This window comes from Gossypium hirsutum, chromosome A07, assembly GCF_007990345.1.
Source record: "Gossypium hirsutum isolate 1008001.06 chromosome A07, Gossypium_hirsutum_v2.1, whole genome shotgun sequence".
In the NCBI taxonomy this organism is placed as follows: domain Eukaryota; kingdom Viridiplantae; phylum Streptophyta; class Magnoliopsida; order Malvales; family Malvaceae; genus Gossypium; species Gossypium hirsutum.
In genome coordinates, this window is record NC_053430.1 from 1,316,101 (window position 1) to 1,343,847 (window position 27,747).

General features: G+C 30.2%; 3 protein-coding genes across 4 annotated transcripts; 1 reads left to right on the forward strand and 2 right to left on the reverse strand.

The window, feature by feature from the left end:
- Positions 1 to 2,396: 2,396 nt before the first annotated feature.
- On the forward strand, positions 2,397 to 7,197 carry LOC107932238 (beta-galactosidase). The gene is made up of 18 exons (XM_016864204.2): positions 2,397 to 2,744; positions 3,105 to 3,200; positions 3,290 to 3,402; positions 3,519 to 3,585; positions 3,694 to 3,786; positions 3,878 to 4,021; positions 4,195 to 4,283; positions 4,355 to 4,460; positions 4,547 to 4,634; positions 4,744 to 4,862; positions 4,952 to 5,116; positions 5,196 to 5,374; positions 5,468 to 5,577; positions 5,693 to 5,802; positions 5,883 to 5,993; positions 6,126 to 6,236; positions 6,336 to 6,541; positions 6,619 to 7,197. Exons 1-18 carry the CDS (start codon positions 2,547 to 2,549, stop codon positions 6,731 to 6,733), a joined length of 2,220 nt encoding a protein of 739 aa, XP_016719693.2. The 5' UTR covers positions 2,397 to 2,546; the 3' UTR covers positions 6,734 to 7,197.
- On the reverse strand, positions 6,880 to 10,640 carry LOC121231945 (uncharacterized). 2 transcript variants are annotated; one of them, XM_041117093.1, is made up of 7 exons: positions 10,272 to 10,640; positions 10,003 to 10,189; positions 9,573 to 9,759; positions 9,120 to 9,323; positions 8,340 to 8,639; positions 8,100 to 8,255; positions 6,880 to 7,992 (listed from the first exon to the last, which is right to left on the reverse strand). In XM_041117093.1, exons 1-7 carry the CDS (start codon positions 10,476 to 10,478, stop codon positions 7,950 to 7,952), a joined length of 1,284 nt encoding a protein of 427 aa, XP_040973027.1. In that variant the 5' UTR covers positions 10,479 to 10,640; the 3' UTR covers positions 6,880 to 7,949. The 2 variants fall into 2 exon arrangements, with proteins under 2 accessions (XP_040973027.1, XP_040973026.1); XM_041117092.1 differs by having other exon boundaries at positions 6,880 to 8,255; positions 10,272 to 10,638.
- Positions 10,641 to 16,202: 5,562 nt separating this feature from the next.
- LOC121231946 (probable polyamine oxidase 5) lies at positions 16,203 to 18,001 on the reverse strand. Its single transcript, XM_041117094.1, has one exon. It carries the CDS (start codon positions 17,815 to 17,817, stop codon positions 16,291 to 16,293), a length of 1,527 nt encoding a protein of 508 aa, XP_040973028.1. The 5' UTR covers positions 17,818 to 18,001; the 3' UTR covers positions 16,203 to 16,290.
- Between the last annotated feature and the right edge of the window lie 9,746 nt (positions 18,002 to 27,747).

The window sequence follows — 27,747 nt, forward strand, 5'->3', positions numbered from 1 at the left end:
ATTATTTCTAGAGTTATATTTCTCTTTTTAGTTCATATGTCTCATTCATTCATTTAAAAAGAATCATTGCTTCTTGTTGTGTAATATACCTAATTAAAAATTATTTTAAGTGATAATAACAAAAAAATAATTATCTCTTAACAAATAATTATAAAATATATAAAACTAAATTAAAAGAAAAAAAAACACAAGAACTTTGTCACGATATGATCCTCGACATTTCATTTACATAAAAACAATAGGTTTTAATAGTTGTTGTTTTATATATTTTTATGAAAATTAAAATATAATTTCATATTTTTATTAATTTATATTTTATGGTTTTTAAAAGGATTAAATAAAAATTATAGTATTTTTAGAGATCAAACTATAATTTTACTATATAATAATTTAAGTTATTATGAATTTTGAGGTCTAAAGTAGCAATTTTTTATTTTAAGGGGTGAGAGGGTTAGGGTCGTCCTTGCCCTTCCCTTCACCTTGTCTATTCTATACTTAAAATAATTTACTGAATTAATGTTACGAGTCAATTGAGTATTAACTCAATTAAAAAATAATTAAGAAATAATTTTTTACAAAATAAGTTATAATATTACGAGATTATTTCTTTTATTTATATTTTTAATATATAATTAATAAAAAGCCACACATATTATTAGTTTTAAAACTTCAATTTTACCATCCAAATTTTCATTTTCATATAAGTTTTTCAACTCATATTTAGGGTATAGAACGTAAGAGATTATTTTATCATGTAATTTCTAAATTTTATAGATTTTTTTTTGAAGTTACGAACGTAGTTACGTGTATAATCATAATTACAAATATAAGATATGGGTAAATATCTACTTACATTATTGTAAAATTAGAATAATTTTACGTCATTTCATATATTTTTATATAAAAATTTTCACTCATAGTTTGGGTACAGAACATAAGAGTTTAATTCATCACATAATTTCTAAATTTTATTGATTTTTTTTAAGTTACAAATATAGTTGCGTATAATTATACTTACAAGTATATATGGATAAAGATCCAACTCTCATATTTCACATTCCATTCATATAAATAATGCATGTTAAATTTGATGTAAATTAATATTTTTTAATTATTTCTTTTATGGAAAAAACATTCAATTGTTCAATAAATATCAATCTATATATATAGTACTTTAGATCGATAAGATAAATATATCATGGTCGTTTAAAAGTTTTACATGCATGACATGTACAATTATACCGATAAATTTAATGATTAAATCGTTAAAATATTAATCGTACAAAGTGATATGAAAGGCACATTACACTCTCAATGGAGAGTACAAATTTGAACATAGAAAATAGCATTATTGATAGGAGTAGTCATGAATTTCGAACATACATCGTAAAAAATATAAAAGAAATGAATTAAATCGATAATCGAAATACATACTAATTGGGTTAAAACTATTAAAAAGAATTGTTTATTTCCTTATAAACCACTTAACAATAATAATAAAACTGTAGACAAATATAGAATTATTGGTAAAAGAAAATCAAATAAAAATTGAGAACTGGACAAAACAGGACAATATCCATTGATTGAAGAAAAGAGAAACAAAAAGCATCCAATTGCTCTTTTAAGCAAAACAATTGATACCCTTTACTCAAATAAATAAATGAATAAATAAAAAGAATAAAAAATAATAGTTTATGAATGGAATATACACACGTATATATATATGGATAAATGAAGAAAAAAAATGGAAATAAATATTTAAATAAATAAATAAAGTATACTGCTTTATTGGTACTGGTAGAATCTTTCTTCAAGTCACAACAATTTCAAAAGATACTACAACAAAAGCATTATTGTTTGCCCCTATTTTCACACGTACAAATGTTAGGCACAAACTCGATCCAATTTAATTTGATCGTAAAAATTTCTATCACGAGAAGTTGAACTTAAGTGAATTAAATTCGGAATGACCCTAACAAATAACATTTGAATTTAACATGATTTGAACCTAAATGATTCAATCTCAAAATGATTTGAGTTTTCTAATCCTGAAAATCGTAAATATTTTCAATAAAAGATATAAAATTGATATATTGATTAAGTTATCCTTACGTGATGTGATATATGATTAACGGAAAATAAACATATTAAATTGATAAATTTTAGCCAAAACTACTAATGATAGGATCATGATTCTTAAATTGAAAAAGGACTAAATGTCAAACTTATAGAAGTACAGGGACTACGAACATAATTCAACCAGAAACGGATGTTAAGTTTTCGTATGAGCGAGAGGGTGAAAGAGTTTCCTTCCCCCCACAAAAGGCAAAAATGTGGGCTCACTTTCTTTTTTATAATCCTTCAAACTCACTTATAAAAAGCAGTTGCAGAGGCACAGCTTCGCTTTGTCATTCATTCATAAACCAAAAACTCTTTTTTAACACTCTGCCTCCTTTCCCCATTTATGTAAAATTCATAAAAGCAAAGAAGAACAGAAAAAAAAAAAAAGCTCATTGATTTCTTCAAAGTGATTTGTTTGTTTAATAATGTGGGACAAACACAACATGTTATCATCAACAACAACAAGAGCCAACATGTTGTTCATGTTATGGCTATTGTTTTCCTCTTGGGTTTTTTCCTTGGTTTCAGCCACTGTTTCTTACGATAGCAAAGCTATCATCATTAATGGCAGAAGAAGGATTCTCCTTTCTGGTTCTATTCATTACCCCAGAAGCACGCCTGAGGTATATATATACTCACTTTTTTAAAAAATATTTTTCATGTCCATTTACGGTCGGTGATCGGGGTATATACACTTTAACACCCCTTCACATTGGGTTTTCATTAAACCCTGAGTTGAGCCGGACCAAACTCCTATAACGGACTGTTTTCATGTCTGGTATATATATACACCCCAGAAAAACCCTGAGGTATATATATACACTTTTTCTTTTTTATATTTTTCAAATATGTTTTACAATTCATGTTTGGATATATACATTTTAACAGCTTCTCCACATTGGGTTTTCATTAAAACTCGAGTTCAGTCGGACCAGACCCCTAAAACGGACTGTTTAATTTGCCATTTTTTGTTGCATATGCAGATGTGGCCCGATCTTATAGCAAAGGCTAAAGAAGGAGGGTTAGATGTTATACAAACATATGTTTTCTGGAATGGACATGAGCCTTCTCCTGGAAAAGTAATGCACTTTCATTCAGATTCATAAAGTTCATAACTTTTTTTTCTTTCTATATTAAAATTTTAATTTTTCTTTTTCTTTTTTTGCAGTATTATTTTGAGGATAGATATGATCTGGTTAGATTTGTTAAGCTGGTCCAACAAGCTGGTCTTTATGTTAATCTCAGAATTGGTCCCTATGTTTGTGCTGAATGGAACTTTGGGTAATTATTGCCATTTTTACCAATCATATGGTTCGAGTTTTTGTTTGATACTTAAATGACACGGTTTCAAATCCTGTTATTGACACTGATACACTCTGTTTTTTTAAATGATTCAGGGGATTCCCTGTTTGGCTCAAATATGTTCGTGGTATTGCTTTCAGGACAGATAATGGACCTTTCAAGGTTGAAAATTTTTAAAATCTTGATTTTATTTAAATACCCTATTGTTTTTATTTATTTACTGATTTTATTAATCAAATAATTTAACTTGATGTTGACTATAATGTATAGGCTGCAATGCAAAAATTCACAGCGAAGATAGTCAACATGATGAAAGCAGAGAAGCTGTTTCAGACTCAGGGAGGTCCAATAATTATGGCTCAGGTTTTAAAAAAGAAAACTCATTTTATTTTTATCTTGATATTCAATCAAAACCTTTATTTTCATTTTTTTAATGAATTTTATCATATTATAGATTGAGAATGAGTTTGGTCCGGTTGAATGGGAAATCGGTGCTCCTGGCAAATCTTACACCAAATGGGCTGCACAAATGGCAGTCGGACTCCGGACCGGTGTCCCGTGGATTATGTGTAAGCAAGATGATGCACCAGACCCTGTGGTAAGTTTTTCAATGTCATAAGTTTCTTAATGCTTTTGCTTTTGTTAGTATACCCTTTTGAATTATTGTATCCTCTTTTCTTGTTGGGGTTTTGAACAATGTTGTTTTGAGTCCCACATTGATTTCTTAGTGCTTTTGTCTTTTCTAATATATATATCTTTGTACCGTCACAGATAAACACCTGCAATGGATTCTACTGTGAGAACTTTACACCCAATGCAAAATATAAACCGAAGATGTGGACTGAAAATTGGACAGGCTGGTATGTCAACACAATTTTTACTTATACTGCCTATATGATTTTTTGTTATGCTAATCCGGTTTCGGTTCTAGGTTTACGGAGTTTGGTGGTGCAGTTCCGACAAGACCGGCAGAAGACATAGCATTTTCAGTTGCAAGGTTCATACAGAATGGTGGTTCATTTGTTAATTATTACATGGTATATTAAGTTCTGGTCTCTTTTGTGTTTTACTTGAGGTCACTGGGTTTTGTTTTTAACATTTTTTCAAACCTTTTTTGGTTCAGTACCACGGTGGAACCAACTTTGGCCGGACAGCCGGTGGTCCCTTCATTGCAACTAGCTATGATTATGATGCTCCTATTGATGAATATGGTATGTCGATATATGCGTTAAAGATTCAAACTTACTTAATCAGAGAGCACCGTGCTGTGCTGTTCCATACCGTGCAGTTTCATGAATGGTTGTTTCCATCTTAAACCAGGGCTTACAAGGGAACCAAAATGGGGACATCTAAGAGAATTGCATAAAGCAATCAAATCAAGTGAAGCAGCTTTAGTTTCTGCATATCCTACAGTGACATCTCTTGGAAGTAAACAAGAGGTTAGTTTTTTTGCTGAGAACTCATCTCCCCGTTGTTTCGGTTCTGGAATTAGAAATTTCTCCTAATTGATGATTGTTTTTCTTCCTAGGCTCATGTGTTCAAGTCTAAGTCCGGTGCATGTGCTGCATTCCTAGCAAACTATGACACGAGATATTCCGTAAAAGTAAAGTTCGGAAATGGTCAATATGACTTACCTCGTTGGTCCATCAGCATCCTCCCGGACTGTAAAACTGCTGTTTTTAATACTGCCAGGGTAAGGAAAAGATATTGTTGCATGAAATTCAAAAGCTCTTTAATGTAAAATTTAGCATTTGAATGCAATTGTTGCACAGATTGGTGGTGCTCACAGCTCAAAGAAGGCAATGGTGCCTCTAAACAGAGCATTTTCTTGGCAATCATACAATGAACAAAGCCCCACTGCTGATGATCGAGAAGCAACTGTACATAATGGTCTCTGGGAACAAATATATCTCACCAGAGATGCGTCAGATTATTTGTGGTACATGACAGAGTGAGTAAGCCTACCCAAATGCGTATTACAATACCTTTGAAATCATATTCGATTTCCTTAACACCATTTCCTTTCATTTTCTTGTCCAACCAGTGTAAAAATCGACCCTAATGAAGGGTTCTTGAAGGGTGGGCAAGGTCCTATTCTCACTTTTTGGTCAGCAGGCCATGCTTTGCATGTTTTCATCAATGGTCAACTATCGGGTAAACCTGAAACTCAGACACTCTTCATTCATTACCCTCAACCCTAAACTTTAAACCCTAAATATAAGCAAAAACTTGGAACTGACCTTATTATCTACTCTATTCTTGTTTTCAGGTACCGTGTATGGCGGATTAGACAATCCAAAACTAACATTCAGCAACAATGTCAAGCTAAGAGCTGGGATTAACAGGATTTCTTTATTAAGCGTTGCAGTTGGGCTCCCGGTTAGTTCAGTCAGTTTTCTAATGTTGACTTTGATTTTTTTGATTTTCAATGATATATTGTTGAATTTCATATGTTTCAGAATGTTGGCACTCATTTTGAGACATGGAATGCCGGCATTCTAGGTCCGGTTACATTGAAGGGTCTCAATGAAGGGACAAGAGACATATCCAAGCAAAACTGGTCTTACAAGGTTTGTTCTGATTACTGCTCTACCAGACTGGAACTTTTTGAATGCTTGTTAAAGCATTCAAAAGGAGTTTAAGTTGTTGCAGTTACAAGCATGTCGATATTCTAATAGACAATGTCGGGATGATGTTTTCAGATTGGTCTAAAAGGGGAAGCCTTAAACCTTCACACTGTTACTGGAAGCTCTTCAGTTGAATGGGTTCAAGGATCACAATTGGTGAAGAAACAACCTATGACTTGGTACAAGGTTAGGAAATTTCCACTTTCCATCTTTGATTCAATAGATACCATGTTTGACAGAATAGATCAAATCAGATATAAATATTTAACATCTATTGTTTTACAGACAACTTTTAACGCACCGGGAGGCAATGAACCGTTAGCTTTAGATATGAGTAGCATGGGAAAAGGGCAAGTATGGATAAATGGCCAGAGCATAGGACGCCACTGGCCTGGATATATAGCTCGAGGTAGTTGCGGTGATTGTGATTATGCCGGAACTTATACTGACAAGAAATGTAGAACTAACTGTGGAGAGCCTTCTCAAAGATGGTGAGAAACTATATTCAGTTTACGTTAGATTCATTTAGCCGATTCAAAAGTATTGATGGTAGAGTCTACACTTACAGGTACCATGTTCCACGTTCGTGGGTGAAGCCGAGTGGAAACCTTTTGGTTGTGTTTGAAGAATGGGGTGGTGATCCAACTAGGATTGCTTTGGTTAAAAGAACTGCAACTGCATGAAGAAGCTCTCAGTTGAAGCTGCCTGCAATTGGTGTCTAAAGAGATAGATTTGTGATAATGAAGTTCAGTTAGTTCATATTCAGTACATATATACTCAGTCTCCTTGTGAGTTTCAAAGGTAATTCAAGCTTTACACATTCCGTTACTGCAAAGAAGATATTGATTTGAATATGATAGAAGGCAATAAAGTGTGTGAATCAAGTGAAGTACAGCATACTCTGTTCGGCCAACAACAAATATTGGTTGTGAAATGGTCAGAAAAGAAAGCTTTATGTACATAGAGAAGCTATTATTTGTCTGATACAGCTTTATAAAGCATACTTAGGATCACTTTCTAATACCCAGGATTCCTCTAGCTTTTGCTGGAATCAAGTTATGCTTGTAAAGTCTTTAGAGGCAAGCAATTTCATTGCTTCTCCTTGTAAAAAGTAAATGGAAAAGTAATAAATCCAAGCATTTCAATAGCATTTTGCATGATGAATCCTTTGACGATGTTAGTGTCTCTTTGATCTATTTATTTGACTTGACGATTTTCTGATTCAAGTAATTGATGATATCATCTACATCTTTCTGAACTTGTAATATTTCCGGCCCTTGATGCCTCCATCGCTCCAGTCTATTATGTACGTCCCTTAACGTCGAAACTCCTCCTTTTTCATTATTAAGCTGGCATAGTCTATTGATGCACTTCATTAAATACTTCCCAGCCTTTACTTTCACCTGGTAAATAAAATCTATCCCACTCTCTTCAGTCTTGAAAAATGAAGCAGATATACTATCAACAGCATCTGTCAAGCCAAAAACAAGACAAGCACCTGCTAAAACATCTTTTTCACTACATTTGTCAATCCAGGTAGTTAAGTCCTCCCTTTCAGACTTATGTTTTATATGTCTTAGTCCAGCGTGCATAGTTTCCCTTGGCTGAAGTATTTTCCCTGTTGCAGCATAGTGCAGCAGAAGTTCACATCCATTCTCAGTAATACAACTGGGGCAACCAATCAATACGCCTAATAGGATTCTCCTTAAAAGAACATTTTGCTGCAGGTTAAGAACATAGAATGCATTTGAATCAGCAGATGCAGAACCATTGATGGTTGTATTACTACCATATTCAAGGTACATTTTTTCAGTTTCATTGAGCCAGATCCCAATCATTTGACAATCATACTCTTTTGCCTGAGCATAACCCTCCATCTTGTTATGAACTTTTGGTTTCTTAAGTTTCTTCTTGCTTGTAGCTCCTTCTTTGTTGGGCATAGCTAAGTCGAATTGTTTCAGACCCCAAGACAGAGATATTTTAGTCAAAAAATCAACTAAAAAATCCTGATTATTTTTACTAGTGGGACTCAGAATCCAGGCAATATACCTTGCAGCAAGTGTAGACAATGATTCCTTATCATGTACTTCTCCAACTTTGGGTGAAAATGAGCATTTAGCTTGAAAATTCTTCTGGAGAGTTTTCTCAGAGAAGAGTAAAACAGAAGCAAAATAGAACCAATCAGGAAAGTCTATTGCCAAAGCCCTGCAAGGAAAATATTTCATCTTAAATTTTTCGAGTAAAGAATACGCTGGGAGTGGGGGCTAACCACTTTGTATTGGAGTTTACCAGAGAGATTTGTGATCTATGCTCTGAACTGCCACTGCTGTCGACTTGATAGCTGGACACAGTTGTTCCCCACCAAGAGATACTAGTTCACTTGTGGCATGCACTAGATGTATAAAGTTTTCAACAGAGAAGGCTCCAACTAAAATCCTCAATAAATGGTTCTTATTTGGGAAATATGCATTAGAAAATGGTAGCTTAGATCCCATTTCCACAGATAAGCCCCACCATGTTGGTCTGGAAATTACATCCAAAATTGCTGCCACTAGTCCAGCCAGAAGATCTAGTACAAAAGCCAGACCCCTGTGTTAAAACTAAATTAATAATGAGGAAATGCTTGTTAATTAAGTTACACTAGATGAAAACAAATACAATTAATGATATAACACATCTTACATGCTATCTATTAGTCAAAATGTATTGTCAATAGAATCAGCAAACTGTAAACAACTTTTAAGTCCCTTGGAGTTTTCCATAACATGCTTCCATTACAATATCTCAACATATTATGAATCAATCATAATGATCATCACAGTGGTGAAAACAAAAAGTGCATAACATATACATGAAAGAAGAGACAATTCAAATCTGCTTCTATACACCTCCTAAGAGACAAATATGTACTTGTAGAAAATGAGAGCAATCAGGTTGTTGGAAATTATTTATGCTATAAGTAATGTGGAACCAATTGGAAAACACATTCTGAAAATAATTAGTGCATCCAACAAAGATATTAAAACAATAGTCACGAGAAACTGAAATATATGTGAGACGGGAACTTACGTTCTAAGAAACCAGTTATGCAATAGAGCTCTGGTCTCGATAAACATAACAGGAGAAAGTGCCAAGCATATTATGATGGCACGCCAATCCATTCTCTGGTGAAATTCCTCACTCAAACAAAGGAAAGGCCTTTCTCTGGTATCTTGTAATATCTTTGAAACAGCTTGCTTTAGAGTTAGGGGGTCCAGATACCAGAAGAACAACCTGCTCAAAGAATAAAACATAAATCTTTAGAACAATAACTTACATAATTCAACTAAAACAAAACATTTGAGCACTTATATGTAAAGTGGTAAATAGTAGTAAAAAGTCTATTAAAATATGTAAATCAAGCTTCAATATACTTCTCACTCTTCCCGTTTTCCCCTTATGCTAAGTTTATCAACAGTTAACCAAGAATTAAAGTTGGTTAACTTCTGTATAGTGTAGTAGCAATTTTTGTTCACAACGAACCTCAATGGTAGTTCCTCATTTTCGAGGGACAGTTCAGCAGGTAAATGACAATGCAACTTGGAAACAGCAGCACTTCTTCCTTCAATTGATTCTACAAGAATAGGTTTATGCGGGGATGAAGACAGATAGCAAGATGCCAAAACCGCTACCCTTAAAACAGCTCGTAACAGCAAATGAGAAAATAACCCTGCAAAACAAAGATCATATTATGTGACAGGTAATGAAATCCACCAAAATCATAGAATAAACAAGACAAAATATTTCAATCCCAAATCTAAAGAACAAATAATCAAAAGCATATTATTTCAAAAAAAAAAAAAAAGGAGGTTCCACTCTCCAAGATCAATCTTCTTAATCCTTCACTACTTTATTTAGTATAATTCAAATAAATTTCAAACTAGTAATAACAATGAAGCATAAAAAAATTGACCTTTTCCTTGTGTCTTTGCGTGAATGTTGTTAAACATTTCAACCAATTCCACGCAATGTAGACCCAAATTTGAGCTATCTATAAGCAAAAACTCTTCATTTTGAAGCCGCGAAATCTGGAAAGTAACCGAAGATGACAAAACGCTGATGATCGTCTTCACTAAATACTCGATCAGTGAATCGAAAACCTAAGGGAAATAATAAAATTTAGGCAATTGGGTAATCTCCTATTAGAAACCCTAAAAATTACAAATTTGTATGTGAATTCACCTGGGGCGACTTGAAACACATAAGAGATAGAGCGGTATCCAAAACCCTAAGCTCAGAATTAGGGTTTTCATTGAGGTTGAGAGATTGGTTTAGCTTCGAAATCGAGAGATTGAGAGTTTCCTCTTCGTTTTCGCGTGCGTTGATCGGTAATTGGAGGTGAAGAGCGAGTTGAGCGAAGAGATCGGTGATTGATGGCGTCGTCGCCATGGTTTTCCGACAATCAGACGGCTGATACAGTGACGGGCGATTGATGATGATGAATATAGCGGCGGAGGATGATGGGATTTCCCGCCATAATTGAAATGATTCTGGGCCTTAGGTAGTTATCAATGGGCTACGCAAGGGTGGTAAAGAGGTATGTATGGAAAATTTGTGGTTTAGTTAAATTTCCTTGTACTTATGGATTTATGCGGATTTATCCACTTTTATTTGATTAAATTAAAAGTTTATGATTTATTTGAAAGTTGAGTTTAAGTTCAATAATTTATAATGTAGATTATTTAACATACATTATACTTATTATCTCTAAATGTGAATTACATGTTAGAATCTATGATAGTAGTGATTAATAGTAATTTCTTTTCTATCTTTAATATGTTGGAACGTTTAGGAAAATTTTATAATTTTTCTATATATTTTTAAAATTTTTAATAATTAAAGAAAAATAAAAAGGGTAGGGGTCAATTGAGAAAATTTGTAATGGTTGACGGGCTAAATTTGTGATTGTACCTAATTTTTAATAGAGTTAACGAATAAAATTAACAAAGGGAATGAAAATGAGTAAATCAAAAACTAGAGAGATCGACTTTGAGAAAATAAAAATAGAGAGATTAAATCCATATAAATCAATAAGTAGAGGGACTATCCTCAAAATATAACCATTAAACTATAAAGTTATAAGTTAATCCAATAATTGCATCTTGATCCTTCCAAAAATTGATAATTTAATTTTGGTTTAAAAAAATTAGGTTGTCAGCACCCAAAGGGAAAATTATTCACTTGTGTTAACTATGCCGACATGACTAGATCCATGTTGTGATAGTTTTAACATTAAGCATTGAGATAAAAATCATATAAAAATATTTAAGTAAAGATATTTTTAATAAATATATTGATATATGTTATACCCTCCCACGAATAATGACATGTAGCAAGATAAAAGGCCATCCGAGGGATAAAACTTCGCTAGCTATCAACGGAAGGAACACCAAAAGCTTCACCTCCGATCCTAACCACCTAAACAAGTGGGAGGTAGCTATTCAAAGAGGTTGACCATCCATTTCTCTAGGCTCCTGGCCTTTTGATAAGAACGTGATCTTTTTGGTCACCAAAATACATGGGAGTTCAATTGCTCTGTACTACCAAATCAAAATGAATGATAGGATCCATCCAGTCATAGACATCCTCATCACATTGAAGATATTTGCCCCATGCGTCCTGCAATGATTGCTTAATGGCAAGTTGAACACATTAACATCACCTTACGCGAGACACTGCCTATAAATACTCCCATAAGATGATGAAGAAAGGATCGACTCTCAAGCATACAAAGCTTACACTCTATCAATTTACTCCCAATACTTAGCCTTCATACTTTCTTCACCTCTACCTTTTGTAATCTCCGACTCTTCGCCCCAATTGGATGAACTGGCCTCAGTTATTACCACCATATCCTCCTTGTCCTTTTCATGTTGTATCACTATCTCAACAATAAAGTAATAAACTATAGTGTTTTTTTATTTTTAAAACAAATTAAATTATCTATATAATCCTTTTAATATATGACTTTTATTTTAAAATTTTGATCATTTGGTAAGTTTTTTAACTGAACTAATATTAGACTTATAACACAAACTCAATTATAAGTTTAAATAATATTATAGATAGATGATAATTGAATTAAGGTTGTATAATTGAATTAAGGTTGTACTCTTTGTAAATTTGGAATTTAACCCATATCCTTTTATTTCTAGGAATTTAGTCTATCTACCTTTCAGATTTCAAAATTCATGTCTAACAATTAATATTGTTAATATTATTTTTTAAAATTTATGTTCTTTACGATATCAATTTTTTAGTTACATAACAACTAAGTGAGTATTTTTTATTTCAAAATATCACACCAACAAATTTATCAATGTTAACAATTAGACTTGGATTTTAAAATATGAAAGAGAGACTAAATTTCTAAAAATAAAAGTACAGTAATTAAATTCGAAATTTGTGAATAGTAGAAGGATCTATGATATATTTTAACAATTAAAAATGAAGAGCTTATTGGTTGTGATTGATAAGATAATCTGTATGGAAATTTAATCTTTATTAAGTATTGCTCTAGGTTGTTAAATTAGAGGTCTGCTACCTCTTTCGAAGGCCACCTAGACTTTTGACCAAGTCAGAAATACATGGACGGTCCATGGATCTCATGCTATTTCGTGTAAACTCCCCAGGGAAGTAATTGAAACTTTCCTTAGTAAACCTACTGTTAGTCAGGCCCCCGGCGAAGACTTTATAGGATGGGGACCTTCGAGTTCTGGATATTTTACTCTAGCTAGTGACCTAGTGTGTACTCTCTAACCTTGAAAAGGATTCAATACCTCCCTTAGATACCTAACATGATAACACTAAAATCAGACAATCCTCAAGCTAGAGGATCATTGGTTCTCTAAGGTTAGAAAGGTTATTGTCATTTAGAATTTAATTTTCTATTTTAATTTGACATAATTTCATCCCGTTAAATTATTTTTAGGAATTAGAGTTTGAAAATTATTACTACATTGGGGTCTAAAATTTTTATCCAAGTTGATCCCTGATATTTCCTTGAAAATTCTAAAGTTTAAGTCTCATCTGGGAGCAATTATTAAGTTTAAGGATTATTTTGGATAAGAAGAAAGTTTAGGCCCCAATGTTGGAATAATTGATTAGTTTAGTTGGAATAATTGATTAGTTTAAGTCCTAACGTGAGAATAATTACTAAACTTAGAGACTAAATTGGACCAAAAAAATTAGATTCCACCATAAGTAATTACCAAGTTTAAGTCTCAAATAGTGATTTAATCATTTACTTTTATAATATCTTTAGTAGGTTCAAATTGATAATATCGTTAATTGTTATTGTTAAAGTGATGATGGGTAACTTATCAAGACAATCTCAAACATCCAGTTAAGATAACAAATTTATTATTAATTCAACATAGTTTACATAAGTTTTCACTGTCTCCTTAAGCATAATAAAGCAATTAAAACCATATTTTGTCTGAAGATTACTTGTTAGAACTCAATGAAGAAGGGAAAATAAGGTGGGATTTGTTCAGTTGAAAAAACATGACAAATTGAAAAATGGTGATTGGTCGGCCAGTAGGCATTGTTTTCCTCTTTTGGTTACTTTTTGGGCAAAAAATTGGTTCAATCTTTAGGTTCCACGTTGCATTTGTAATAACTTTAGTTCCATTTTTCTTTTTAAATGATTTGAGATTTACAATGTCTTAATCCTAACATGTAGCATTACCATACACGTGTCGGGGTTTTGATGGTTACTAAGTTCCAATCATGAGACATGGCTGCAATAACATGAAAAGGAACAGGAGTTTGCTTGTAATACACTACTCTGCAATGGTTTTTGGAATATAAATACAATATATATATATATGATAATTGCAAAGACTTTGTGAATTAGAGGGTGTAATCATAGAAAATTATGGAATTAAACCCTTAGCAATATGATTAAAACTGATGATTTTAAGTAGTTGGTGTGTGCGAAAAATTAGAGATTCTTAATTGTTTGTTTATGAATTAGATAAGATAAGATTTTTCAATAAAAGTATTATAAAAATTAGATTAAAATGATCAGTTTTATTCAATAAAAGTATTATTATACTAAATGTTGGATTATAGTTTATGTCTTTTATTTAAAAATAGGTAAATTAGTTTTTATAAGTTAGATCAAATAGTAAATTGATTATTTTTTGTTAAAAATCACCTCAATTTTTACTATTAAAAATTAATATTTACATGTTAGTATGAGATTACATGGTACGTCATGTGTAACTATTTGATTATTCCATTAACCACGCTAATTTTTAACAATAGGAGTGAATGAATTTTTTTTTATAGAAAAAACCATTTGTATTAAGAGCCTGACTATATTTTTTAAATTAGTTTCTGTATGTTAGGTCCAATAGCTAATTAGTTCTTTCTATTAAAATTTACATCCAATTTTACTATTAAAAATTGATCATTATATGTTAACATGAGATACATTTATAATTATTTAGTTATTTCGTTAACCATACTAATTACCTATTAAATCTCAACAAAACCTCAACAAGGAGAAAACATATAAACACAATAATGGAGCAATACATTTGCTCTCTTTAACCCTAAAATATCAAATCATTTTGGATTTTTTTCAAAAAAATCCTTGATAGATTGCTCTTATTGTTGTTACATATTTGGTTTTTGAACCATGAGGCATCTTTATAAACATGAGGGTCAATTATTAAGGGTGTTATGGACCTAAAAACCATTATCATCCTATTGAATAGTTGGAATAAATGTATTATTGAAGCCGTATATTAAGAGTTAGATTATATTTTTTTCTTTTATTTAATTAGATTAAATAATAAATTATTTTTTTACTAAAATTCCATCAATTTTACTGTTAAGTGTTGATAAACCAACCGGACAATGACGCTTGGTATGCCATGTGTACCTCATGTTAACATGGAGCGATAATTCAAGTAAAATGATGGAATTTTTAATAGAAGAAATATATGAATTTTTTAATAAATAGTGAAATGGATGGCATTTTCGACTCGAGAGGGACTAATTCAAGCAATCAGAGATATTAATATGTCATCACTTAATATTAGAACTAAATGGAATTTTTAACAGAAGAATCAATTTGCTTTTGATTTAACGTACATGGATTAATTTGTTCATTTTTTTGAATAGAGAGAGCAAAATGCAATCTCACTTTTAATATAGGAATTTTGATAACACTTTTACATATGGCGGGATAGAAATGGGATACGTGAGAAGAGAAATGATCCTAGACAGAAAAATCTGTAGCAAATTAAACTGATATTGTTTGCTTATGGACTGTCCTTTTCTATGTCTCTCTCTATACCTCTATATCATACAAAGCAATGGATTTGCTCTGCAGAGAAATCTATGATACCAAGAGGTAGTCTGTAGGCCACTTGTGCTGTCTGGTAAGAAGCTAAGACCTAACTGCCTTTGTGTATGTCTGCAATGTCTCTTTGGTGTATTCTCGTCCTTGAACTTATCTTATTTAAAGGATGTGGAATTCTTTACTATTTAATCCAATAAGCGTTGTGTGTACGTAATATCACTTATGCATGGAGTTGATATCATTTTCAATGGGTCCCCTACCAAACAACCAAAAATCAAAGCAATCAGATTGCAATAAGCAGCTCTGGTACTATCTGACATTGGTAATAAGGACCTGTTTGGATCTGAAATCACAAAATCAAAGGTAAAATAAACGAAACACAGGTGGAGGGATCCAAAGCTTGAATGCTCTTTCACACTCCCAATTATTATCAAACATTCAATGCCAAAAACAGTCTTTAAAAAAAAAATGGTATTTGCTTCGAAGATCAATGCAAATATTATATATAGGTAAAAGATAACTTCTGCTATTAGTCCTGGTAATCTGTATAAATTTTAGATTTAGTTCGATCAATTTTAATTATTATACTTTTTGAATTAGTTAATTTTAATATTTGTATCGAGTTTTGGAATTTTAGTTCCTAACCAAATTTTAACAATAAAATTTATTTGGTTAAACTCAGCAATTATCTTCCACTATAAGTAAAATTATAGTTTTAGTCCATATTCTCTAATTAAGTAATTATTAGTCATTATATTTTTTGAATTTTAAAATTTCAGTTTTAACGCAAATACGAGTTGAAGAAGCCTATTGCCTTCTAACATGACATTACACATTAAAAGAAAAGATATTCCAAAAATAAAATAAATTAAAAATTCTAAGTTCTTAAACCCCAACACAATGATAATGTTGAAGAAGCCTATTGGCTTCCCTAATACCACTAAAGTACGCTCCATGAGTTGTGGAATAGTGAGTTCTATGTGTAGCTTCCCCAGCAAACAAAATTTGAAGGGGACGATGATGATACACATCAGTAGGTAATGGTTCAGCCATGGTGTCAAAATCAGCACCACTCGATCCAACAGCAACATAACTGTATGACCCTAAGAACAATGGATCACTCCCCCATTTGCTCTTCAATACATCAACAAAACTCACTTCAAATCCATTGGAGTTGCTATCAGACATGATTTCATTATGGGGTTTCGATAATAAACTCGAAACTGTCGTTGTTACCGCGTTTATAATCTCTTCGTTGCTAAGTCTTTCGAGTTCAAGAGCTTCTTTCCCTGCAAACCAAGATAGGAACACACTTGCATTGTTGTAAATAGGGGATAAAGAGGCTGTCCTTCTCATCCACCATGGGATCTTTTTATGCCTTAACTCGGAATCCGAACGATGAAACACCATTTGCAAGGAAGGGAGCTCTTCGGGTTTTCGATTACCGTTTAATCGGAGAAACAGCTTGTTAACAACACCATATCCAAGTCTTGATATAGCATCTGTTTTGAAAGAAGGAAGTGGAGGACTAAACAAACCTGAAGCGTTACAAATACCAGCTTTTAAAACCCCTAACGAAACTGTGACAATAACATGATCAGCTACCACAAAAGATCCATCCAAGAAGTGTATCTTCACAGGCCTCGAATCACAACGATCCCATTCGATTTTAGCGACTTTTCGGTCTAATTGGATTACGTCCCGTGGGAGTACCGACGCGAGGTATTCGATTATACTGGAATATCCGTTACCAATAGTGATTTCTTCACCAGGGAACATACGGTACTCACTTTCTGCTTCATAATCTAAACTGAAAAGATCACCAGCTGATGTATAAGTCCTTTGTGTGTTCTCATACATTGCAAAAATGGCTTCTTCAAGCAACTCTCTACTCCATTTACCATACCCTTTAAGCTCTTCACGGTCTTTACTAGAATCCCAATACACATCAAGGCCTTTTCTTAAAAAAGAACCAACACTTTTGTTACGTAAGCGACAACTCATCGAACACCATTTGGATGCTTCATTGCCTTGAGCAAAATCCATCAAGTTCTTAAAAAGTGTCGATATGGGTTCAATCATAGAGCCATTTAGCTCGAACCCACCTTCAGCAATGGTCTTTGGTTCATCAAGTAACCCATCCATACACTCCCATGGCTTATCAGACCCTTGTAATGCATTTATTTGTTGAGCAATTTGATGAACTGGGCTACCTTTTATACCATGAATCCAAGTAGCACCCATTTCAACTCTATCACCATAAAACTCTGATGTATTGATCCTTCCCCCAATTCTAGTACCACCTTCAACAACAAATAGTTCAAACAAGTCATTTGAACTAGTGTAAAGCTTGTTGGCTGCTGCAAGACCAGCCATTCCTGCTCCAATTATCACAATCCTCGGCTTAGCCATTATATAACAAGCAACAATTGGGGAGAAAAGTATAAAGGGAAGAAGAAGAAGAAGAAGAAGAAGAAGAAGAAGAAGAAGAAACTGTGAGGTTTTATATTGAATTAGTTGGTAAGGAATTTATAAAGGGGTGGAGGGTGTTTTGCTGTATTTGTTAATGGCTTTCTCTAATAAAGACACGGTTTTACTTTTGTTGAAACTCAACAAGGTTTGGTTACTCCAATTTGGTGTAATATTTCTATATTTGAAATTTAATTTTTATATTTTCTTTAAGAATTTAGTCTTTTTATATTTTTATATTTAAAATTTTAGATTTATTTGTTAATATTATTAAAAAATTAATTAAATTTGTTGATATAATATTTTGGAATTTAAAAAATACTTATTTAATATCATTGTAACGAAAAAAAGGACATTGAAATCGACCTAAATTTAATAGAGAACTTTAACTGTGTTAATAATTCTTAAAAACTCATATCATTATTTAAATCAGAATAAAATGTATAGACTAACTAAAGACATTATAAAAGTTAAAGTGTCAATTATGTCAAAATTAAAGTATAGAGATTAAATATCAAATTTGAATGAAATATGAGAATAAAAATTGAAATTTAACTAATCTTATGTAATCTCATAAAAGTGGAAGGATTAAATCAGTTTGTTTGCTTTAATTAAATAAATTGTTGAAAATTTATAAAAAGAGAAAAAGAAAAAATTATTTAACCGATTTTTTGGACTAGTTCAATCAGTTCATACTTGTTCACAAGTTAACTAATCCAATTCTTTATTTCGAACCTATAACTTAATTGGCTTTCGGTTCAATCGGCCAATTCGTTATAGTCTGATCTAGTTTTAAAAACAATGTTTATATATGTAGCAAGAGTCGAGCAAGTCAAACCTTTAGAATAGAAGATAAAACTTTCTTACCACTATTTTTTATCAACAAAACTCAAATTTGGAACTTTTTTAAAGGATATCAAGTTCTTCGCCACTCTACCCAATGAATGTTAGTAATTTTCAAGAATATTAGTAGTATATGTTATTACATTATCACATATGAAAAGGTAAAAGTACAACAGAGGTCTTTATATTAGGAGTCAAATTATATTTGACCCCATCTACTTAAAAAATGAATAAATTAGTCCTTACACATTAGATCAAAGAACAAATTTGTCATTTCTGTTAAAATTTCATCTATTTGTGCTGTTAAAAACTAGTGTGTCTGATGGAATGACTAGACAATGATATATAATGTGCCACGTGTATGACAGCATGACGCAAAGAGACCAATTTTTAACAGTAAAAATGGATGAAATTTTTAACAAAAAGATCAAATTGTTGTTTAATCTAATGTACAAAGACTGAATTATTCATTGTTTTCTTAGAGACGGCAGAATACAATTTAGTAAGAGGCTTACATGCTACTTTTACCCATATGAAAATATAAAAAAAATAGTGGAATTATAGTTTTCGTCCCTATAATATATTTAACTTAGGAATTTAGTTTACTGCTTTAATTTATGTCTTAACCAAAATCACTAGCACTGTTAAAAGAAATTCTATTAATCAACTAACGTGGAGTTTGAACTCTCGTGATAATTTATCCAAATATAAAAATTAAATCCTTGAGTTAAATTTGTATAAAGATGAAAACAATAAATAAATTAACCTAAAATAACTTATCCAAAATCAAATTAGTGCCACATTTGGACTATTGATTCATTTGGTTGGCTCTTAAAAAGAATCTGATTATCAATTCAAAAATAGATTAAATATTAAATATAATAATTAATTTATTAAAATATGTATTTTACTTAATGCAATTATCCTTTTAATGATTCAGTCTTACCACTTAAATAAAACTAATAAAATTAACACGAGAATGTTTTCTCTTCGTCAGTTTCATCATGCTTTTAATTTTTTATTAAAAATATTATTCTTACATTAAATCGATAAATCCAATTCAATCTAAAATATAAAAGATTAATCAATAAATTCAATTCAATTCAAAATATAAAAGGTAAATCAATAAATCTGATTCGATCCAAAATATAAAAGGTAGAATAAAAAAGGTTGATAGTACCTTTCACCAACCATCACATGTAAATTGGGGTTGAGGATGGTCCACCAACTATTGAATTTTGGTCCTATCATAAACAATAATTAACTAATCAAACAAATATAAGATTACCTACGAAATCGATTTGAGTTTATCAATATTTTAAAAATATTTTTTACATATATTTATAGTTTGTTATAGTTTATTAATATTAGTATATTTTTATTTAAGTTAGTCCTTAAAATTTATAATAGTTTTTATATTGAGACTTAAAATTTTTTTATCCAAGTTAGTCCTTAAAGTTTAAACCCTAAAATGAGAATAATTGTCAAGTTTAGGCTTTAATATGAGAATTATATTGTCAAGTTTAAGGATTAATTTGGACCAAACAAAGTTCAAGTCTTAATATGAGAATAATTCCGTAGTTCAAACCTTAATATAAGAATAATTACCAAATTTATGGATCACCTTAGATTAAAAAACAGTTTTAAGCCTCAAATAACGATTTAACCATTTTATTATTAATGTGATTGTACAAAAAAGTTAAAATTTTGTTTAAAATATCAAAATATTTTGACTGATACCAATTAATACTAATTGATACATATAAATACAAGTTGGTATCGAGTAAAACAGATTGAAATACTTTAAAACAATCAAAATGTATCAAAATTTGAGTAGGAACTGAATTCACAACACTGATACAAAATGTAACAACTATAAACCCCTCTTCCTTGTTGAGCCTGTATGCAAACATTGGTCTTGGCTCCTTTGCTTAAATAGTGCAATTTCATTTTTAGTCTTCTTAAAACATAATGATTTTATTTAATTTTAGTTGTTTAAAAATAAGACTTAACTTAGACCTCTACAATTTTTTTTTAAAATTTATCTTGACCTTTTAATATAAAATGATTGATTTTACTCTTACCTCTCAACAATGCCTTCACCATAAATATCTCATTCGCGCAAAGCATCCAAGAATTCTTGTATTGTGAACTTCCACTGTAACAAAAGTAACGACAGACGAATCCCATGTGTTGACATGATGATCAGGATATTCACCGTTTCAGGTGTGGCTTGAGTTCGAGTTGTGCTAGTTCCGTTGTTATTATTAGGGCTTTACTCTCCTCTTGCCAGAAGGAGCCTTGACCCCTCAAAAATTTTAAAAGTTATCATTGAGCCCTACAAAAATTTTGATTAAATTCCCTAAAATTTTTAAATTTTCTCATTAAATATCATAAATTTTAAAAAATTAATTAAACCTTTAATTTTTTTTGAAAATTTTAGCTTTTTTGAAAATTTTAATTAACTCTTCAAAACTTAATGTCAGATTTTATCACTAATGATGAAACTCAAATATAATCGAATGTCACATTTTAAAGATGATTGTATTGACTTAACAATAAAGCAAAGTATAAATGGACCCCAAATTAAAAAAAATATGGGACATTCGGTGGTTCTTGGAATGATAGGGCGGATTTAGAGGCAATGAAACATCAAAGATTACGTTAAAACAGTGAAGTGGATTTATTATGGCCAACATGTTTTTAAGTACTCGTGGAGGCAATACGTGACGTGCTTTCTTTTTCATGTTTCTAAACATACAATAAAATTCAACTTCTTTGGTTGGATTTTTATGTTTGTTCTAAACTATGACAGATTTCAAGGATTTGTTTTTATTCCCATGTGATTTACTAATCCATTTCTTAAAAGGAAAAAAAATAGTAATAATAAAAGGGTTAGTTCATCATGAGGGGTTAGTAATAATAGAGGCACTTGGTGGAATTAATCAACTTCCTAATTACATTAATCCATGATTATGTATCGATAACTCTCATATTCAATGAATGATAATAAGGATATACTCTCTTTTTTTATCTTCATTTCTAAGAGTGTTTTTTAAAAGAGATATCCATTTTTAAAAAAAAAAATATTTGATACATTGATAATATATTACTGTTAGTGAACCAGTTGATGACATGTCAACTGAAAATTTTAAAAAATTTACTTTCATTTCAAGTGACGATGATATATCATCATTTAATTCATTGACAGTACATAAAATTATACAATGTTAGTGTATCAAATACATATTCATTATGTTTAATTTCGAGATTTAATGTTTGTATTTCAATTTTTTAACATAATTTGATCTTCTTACTTTTATAATCTTATTAATTAATTTAAATTATTAACATCGTTAATTATTCTTAATAAAGTGTTGATGGTTTTTTTTTTTTTTGAGTTAGTCATTCAAGTCATCATAGTGATATGATTTTTTTTAATAAGATATTGTTGTAAATCCCAGTAAACCCTAAAAATTGGAGAGAAAAATGGTTAACATGTGTATTTAGTCCATGTGCTCGTATAGAGTTTGATATTTGGTTAACATGTGTAGTTAGTCCCGTCATTATTTTTATTGGTAATTTTTATCAAAATTTATTAATTTAATATATTTATTTTTATCAATTATATGTCATTTTATATTAGGATAATCTAACCAAATTACATTTTAACCTTAAAAATTTTGTTATTTTCTGAAACCTAGGTTAAATGGTAAAATTAAAAAAAAAATTCATGTAAGCACTTTAATGGGATAGGCAACGGTATTAGCAGTTAGATTAACTAATAATATTACTGAAACAAAGTGTTTGGACTAAATCTCAAATTTATGAATAATAGAAGGATGAAAACCAGAAATTGACCAAAGCTTTAATTTTAATCAGCTGACTTGACTTCTGCCTTTCATCGCTTTTCCCCTTCCTAAACCAATAATCTTTTCCCTTTTTCTCTTTAAATTTAAATTTGTAATTAACAGTTGATGTGAGATAAAACCGCCATTAAAAATTATGTGGTGGAATCAGATAACCAAATAATCGAACGGTTGTATTTCCAGTAGAATCCCTGATTCAGTTGTGTCTTGAAGTTGCTTTCTTGGACAAAGCAGATTATTTGTCTGAATCCCATGTTGCTGTTCTCTCTATTGCTTGAAAATTATATCAGTAAAATTTAATTCGAATTTAAATATTTAATTCGATTTTATTATAAAGAGTCAATAATTTGAATGATGAGAATTAAAGATAAAAAAGTTAAATATCAAGGGGCCTAGATAAAAGGAATTGTACAAGGTCTGCTTGCAATGATGCATCGCTATCAAGGCTTAATCAACACAAAAACAAAATTCTAGAGTTCCCCAATTCATATTTAATCTCTCGTGACTCTATCATATATATATATATATATAATGAATGAAATAACACAATTTTGGAAAAAAAAATAATGAATATTCATGGTAAATTATAAATGATAATTTCTATCAGCATAATAAAAGTTTCAGTCTCAATATTACTAAAACATTATTATATGTTGATAATTGGTTTTATTATAATTTAATTAGCACTACATATTTAGAGTGATTGCAAGCATTTAATACAAAAAGGAAACCAACCTTAGATGTTCTAAAGCGGTGAGCAAAAATCAACAAAAGAATCGAATATCTACCAAACTAGAGAGGACGACAACAAAGCTATTCCTAAAAATTACTTGCAAAAAGAATATTACATGCATAAGTAAAACTAAAAAACGTGTTACAAGAGCATGCGAAAACTTTTAAAACTGAAATTGAAAATAATCAAATTAAATAATAAGAATCAAATACGCAACTTACTCATAGTACGAGAGTCACACAAAAAAACTAACCTAACAAATTTAACTACTATCATTTAAGTAATAATTGAATATTCAAATTTAAAAATACATATATATATAGGGATTAAAATTAACCAAATTAGAGTATGAGGATTAAATCTACATTTTATGCATATTACAAACTAATAATAAAATTTGATCAATGAAATTATAACTTAATTTTGAAGCTAGTGTAACAAATAATAGTCTATTTTTGTCTAACAAAGAAATGAAATTTGTAATGAATTTAAATTTAATAGAAGATTTTTAACGACATTAATAATTGGACTTATATTTTTAAATTCGAAAAGCAGGGAAACTAAATTTCAAATGTAAAAATAGTACAAAGACTTTGAGCATATGTCAACCTAATATAATATATGAATTCCCCAATTCAATTTTATCAAGTTTAACAATTTTATTTAATAATTGTTTTTATTATCATTATGTATTTTTTTCTTTTATTAAATTTCTAACATATTTTTTAATATTTACGTTATAATATATTGTATTTAATTTTTCATATGATATAAATTACAGAATATATAAAATAATAAAAAAAGCATATTATAACCTCGAAAATGGGTCGAGTAAAACTAAGACTTTGAATATTAGAATTGGAGCTAAGATCATATTTTAGGCGGATTTCAATTTATTTTTTGAGCCTAATATTTTTATCTAAATTCTTTTAAAATTTAAGAGAATATTCGAATTTGAACAAATACAAATCTACATTTGAAGATAAATTTTCCTATAAACTTTTGAGATAAATTGATCCATTTCTTCTACATTTGGATTCAAATACAAATCTATACTCATCCAAGGCACATGTGATAAAATAATTAAATACATTTTCTTGTATAGTTGTACACCCAATTTAATAAATTTGATATAATTTTATATGTAAAAGTAGCATGGTGCATGGAGATCTTTGTATTAAAAGTTTAATTGTATGTTTGTTCAAAGAACAAATTGGTTATTTCTGTTAAAAGTTTCATCTATTTTGTACTATCAAAAATTGGTGTGGCTGATGAAATAACCAGATAATAACACATAGCATGCTACATGTACCTCATGTTAACATACAATGATAAATTTTGAACAATAGAAATAAATGGAATTTTTAACAAAATGACAAGTTTACTCTTTAATTTAACGTTTAAAAATTAATTTACCCGTTTCTTTTAATAAAAGAAACAATATGTAATCTAATCCTTAATTCAATTTCCTCTATTATACTTTTATTAAATTTTATATAATTGGCCTAAAAAATGATATATTTGGGCTCATCATGTGGTCCAACTTTATATTAATGAAAATAGTCAAATTCTGCGTAAATTATAAATTTCACTTATTAATATCTGTATTTTTTTATTTGATCAGCAACAATTTTTTTTAATTTAATTGTAAATTTAAAAAAAAAACCATCGTTAATCTACAAAGAACAAACGCTTTGTTGGCCCAGGCCTACTTAAATAAAAATTGTACCTTAAGGGTTCGGGTAATTGGGCACATAGGCTCGTTGCCATGGTTCAAATGTTGGGATTAGTCTAACATGTTAAACAATATAAGTTACATGGGCTCATTCAATATATTTTTGTATACTTACTATTTTAACGATATAATTATTGAATTTCACATTTCATTCAATAAATATTAGTATGTATAATGTTTTATATCAATATGATAGAGATATTACATTACTTCAAAATTTTATATGCATGACATGTACAATTATATCGATAAATTCAAAAGTTAAATTATTAAAATATTAATTATACAAAAATATAAAGAATGGTATAAACTACTTTAGTTTTACAATTTTACATCGATGTAAGTGAATTATATCTCATAAATGTATTTTTAATATTCTGCTTATCAAATATATTTTATCTAAAAATTTGTATGTGATAAGAAGCTATATCTCGAATTCAAATTTGAATATATAAATCATGTAAATGAGGTTAATCAAGTTAAGCTTGAATTACTCTATATTATTTCGAGTGAAGCTTGAACTTAGATAATAGTATTCTATTGAACTTAAATCTAGCCTTGAACAACGAGTGAAGAATTGAGCTCAGGTTAGAAGGGTTTAAATTTAGTTGATAAAAAAAACATGTCAATTGAATCGGTACGGTTGATTTTATTTTTTTTTAATAAGATTTTTTATCAGATAAATTTTAAGTCAAGTCAATTTTGAGTTGGAATCTTTTTGTGTTAGAATTGTTTTTGGGTTTTGATCATTTAAATTTGTCAAATAAATTTTTAGAGTAGAATAATTTCGAAGTTTAAATTAATTCAAAAAAATTTCATACCATCTTGAACCCATGGCATAGGCTGTTAGGTGAATACCCATAACTACAGGCTTAACGATTAAGGTTCCACTTCATCCCATTTGATATTTATTAATTATTTTTATGGTTAAATTTTGCTATTAGCCTCTTTATTTTGTGAAAGTTATAGATTTAGTCCCTATATTTTCATTTTGTCATATTTAGTCATTTTTTAAAATTTAAAATTTCAGTCCTCGCAAATGATAACTATTAAATCCATTAAGTTCTGCAATTTTTAAAATATAATGCAATAAACATATTACCATATGTGTAATGTCATATTAGCTTATTATTTCCACACATTACTGACTAAAAAATCAATTAATGGATTAACAACTCTCATTTGCTAAAGACTGAAATTTAAAAATTCGGAAAGTATAAGGATTTACAGCTATATGCATAATATATGACTAGTAATTGAATTTAACCAAACAAATTTAATTACTACTGGTTGGGTCATGATTAAAATTTCAAAATTCAAAAAAGTACAATAACTAAAATTAATTAATACAAGAAGTATAATGACTAAAATTGATTAAATTAAAGTATAAAAATTAAATCCACAGCATTTACAAAATACAAAAACTGATATTATTATATTTTTAATACCGTCATTTTCTTTTAATGTTGCTATTTTTGGGATGATATTTTGGATGTTTTAAACTTTATTATATAATATTACTGTATTTTCACGGTTTTTTATAAAAAATAATTCAAAAAAATTAATTAATTATCAAAATGACTCATTTTTTTAATTAAATACAAAAATGACTTGAAATCTACAGTAAAAGTTAGTGGAGCCACTTAATTAAAAAATGAGCCATTTTGATAACTAATTAAATTTTGAGAGACTTCAAAATAAATTTACTATTTTTTGGTGGAACTAATTAATTTTAAAAAAAATTAAAAATGAGTCATTTTGAATGGTTAAATAACAAAGTGATATTTAAATTATACTAATTTTTTAAAATTGGTATCTAAACTTTTTTTATCAGAATTGGTATCTAAATTATTAAATCTTTATTTATTTTTCTCCAATTATTAATCTCTTTGAGAAAAATAAATTTCAACCAATCATAACTTGACACGGAGACATCTACTTATTTTTTATCTAAACAAAAAATAGATTGTTTTCTTGTACAAAACTTCCGCCATTTTATAATCTTCAAGCTTCATGTCTTCTTCTTTTTTCCCCTATTATTTAGGGTGTTTTCATTTTATAACTTTTCTTTGTTACCAAAATGTTAATGGATTTAAAGGTTGATATCCTAAAATGGAAACTTATTTAAATCCCTAGCTTTGTTCAAACCCCATCCAAAGCTTGATACTTTGAGCCTATCATATCTTCAAACTATTGAGACAGTGTAAGCGAATTTAACTCCAAAGTTGTCAAGTTTTGAGCTTCTGCTTCTTTTCTAGAATTCCAACACTAGAGATGTCCCACATCGATTTAGAGAAAGGAACTCACCGCCGCGGCGGGAGTGACGTCAGCTCCGGGGAGGCTAACGTCTGCTTCTCGGAAGTCGACGATGGTTCATGCTACTCTCAGTTTTATTCCACTGCAGGTGGTTCTTACGACGATTACAGATTCGCCGACGGGGAGATTGGCGGTGGCGCCTCGGATTCCAGGAGGGTGTCGGAATGTTCAGGGGAGGTGAAGATTGAGGGCGAAGTTGCTGAAATCAAGGTGCATTTGGCGAAAGTGAAGAAAGATTAATTGTAGAATTTGTCATTTGGGTTTGGAAAGTAACAGCCATGAATCTGAGGTTCCTACCGAATTGGTGTTGAATTTTGGCCAACAATGCAGCAGCAAGTACTTTTGGTGCACAGCCATGCAGCTGGAGCTTTTGTTAC

Bases quoted from the DNA above. Each gene is read 5' to 3' on its own strand.
- LOC107932238 (XM_016864204.2), top strand. From the start codon at position 2,547: ATGTGGGACAAACACAACATGTTATCATCAACAACAACAAGAGCCAAC. The intron at 3,586-3,693 runs GTTGAAAATTTT...TATAATGTATAG, and splicing joins CAGATAATGGACCTTTCAAG to GCTGCAATGCAAAAATTCAC. The intron at 5,994-6,125 runs GTTTGTTCTGAT...TGATGTTTTCAG, and splicing joins AGCAAAACTGGTCTTACAAG to ATTGGTCTAAAAGGGGAAGC.
- LOC121231945 (XM_041117092.1), bottom strand. From the start codon at position 10,478: ATGGCGACGACGCCATCAATCACCGATCTCTTCGCTCAACTCGCTCTT. The intron at 10,190-10,271 runs GTGAATTCACAT...TATTTCCCTTAG, and splicing joins TGTGTTTCAAGTCGCCCCAG to GTTTTCGATTCACTGATCGA. The intron at 9,760-10,002 runs GTCAATTTTTTT...TTTGTTTTGCAG, and splicing joins CGCAAAGACACAAGGAAAAG to GGTTATTTTCTCATTTGCTG.
- LOC121231946 (XM_041117094.1), bottom strand. From the start codon at position 17,817: ATGGCTAAGCCGAGGATTGTGATAATTGGAGCAGGAATGGCTGGTCTT.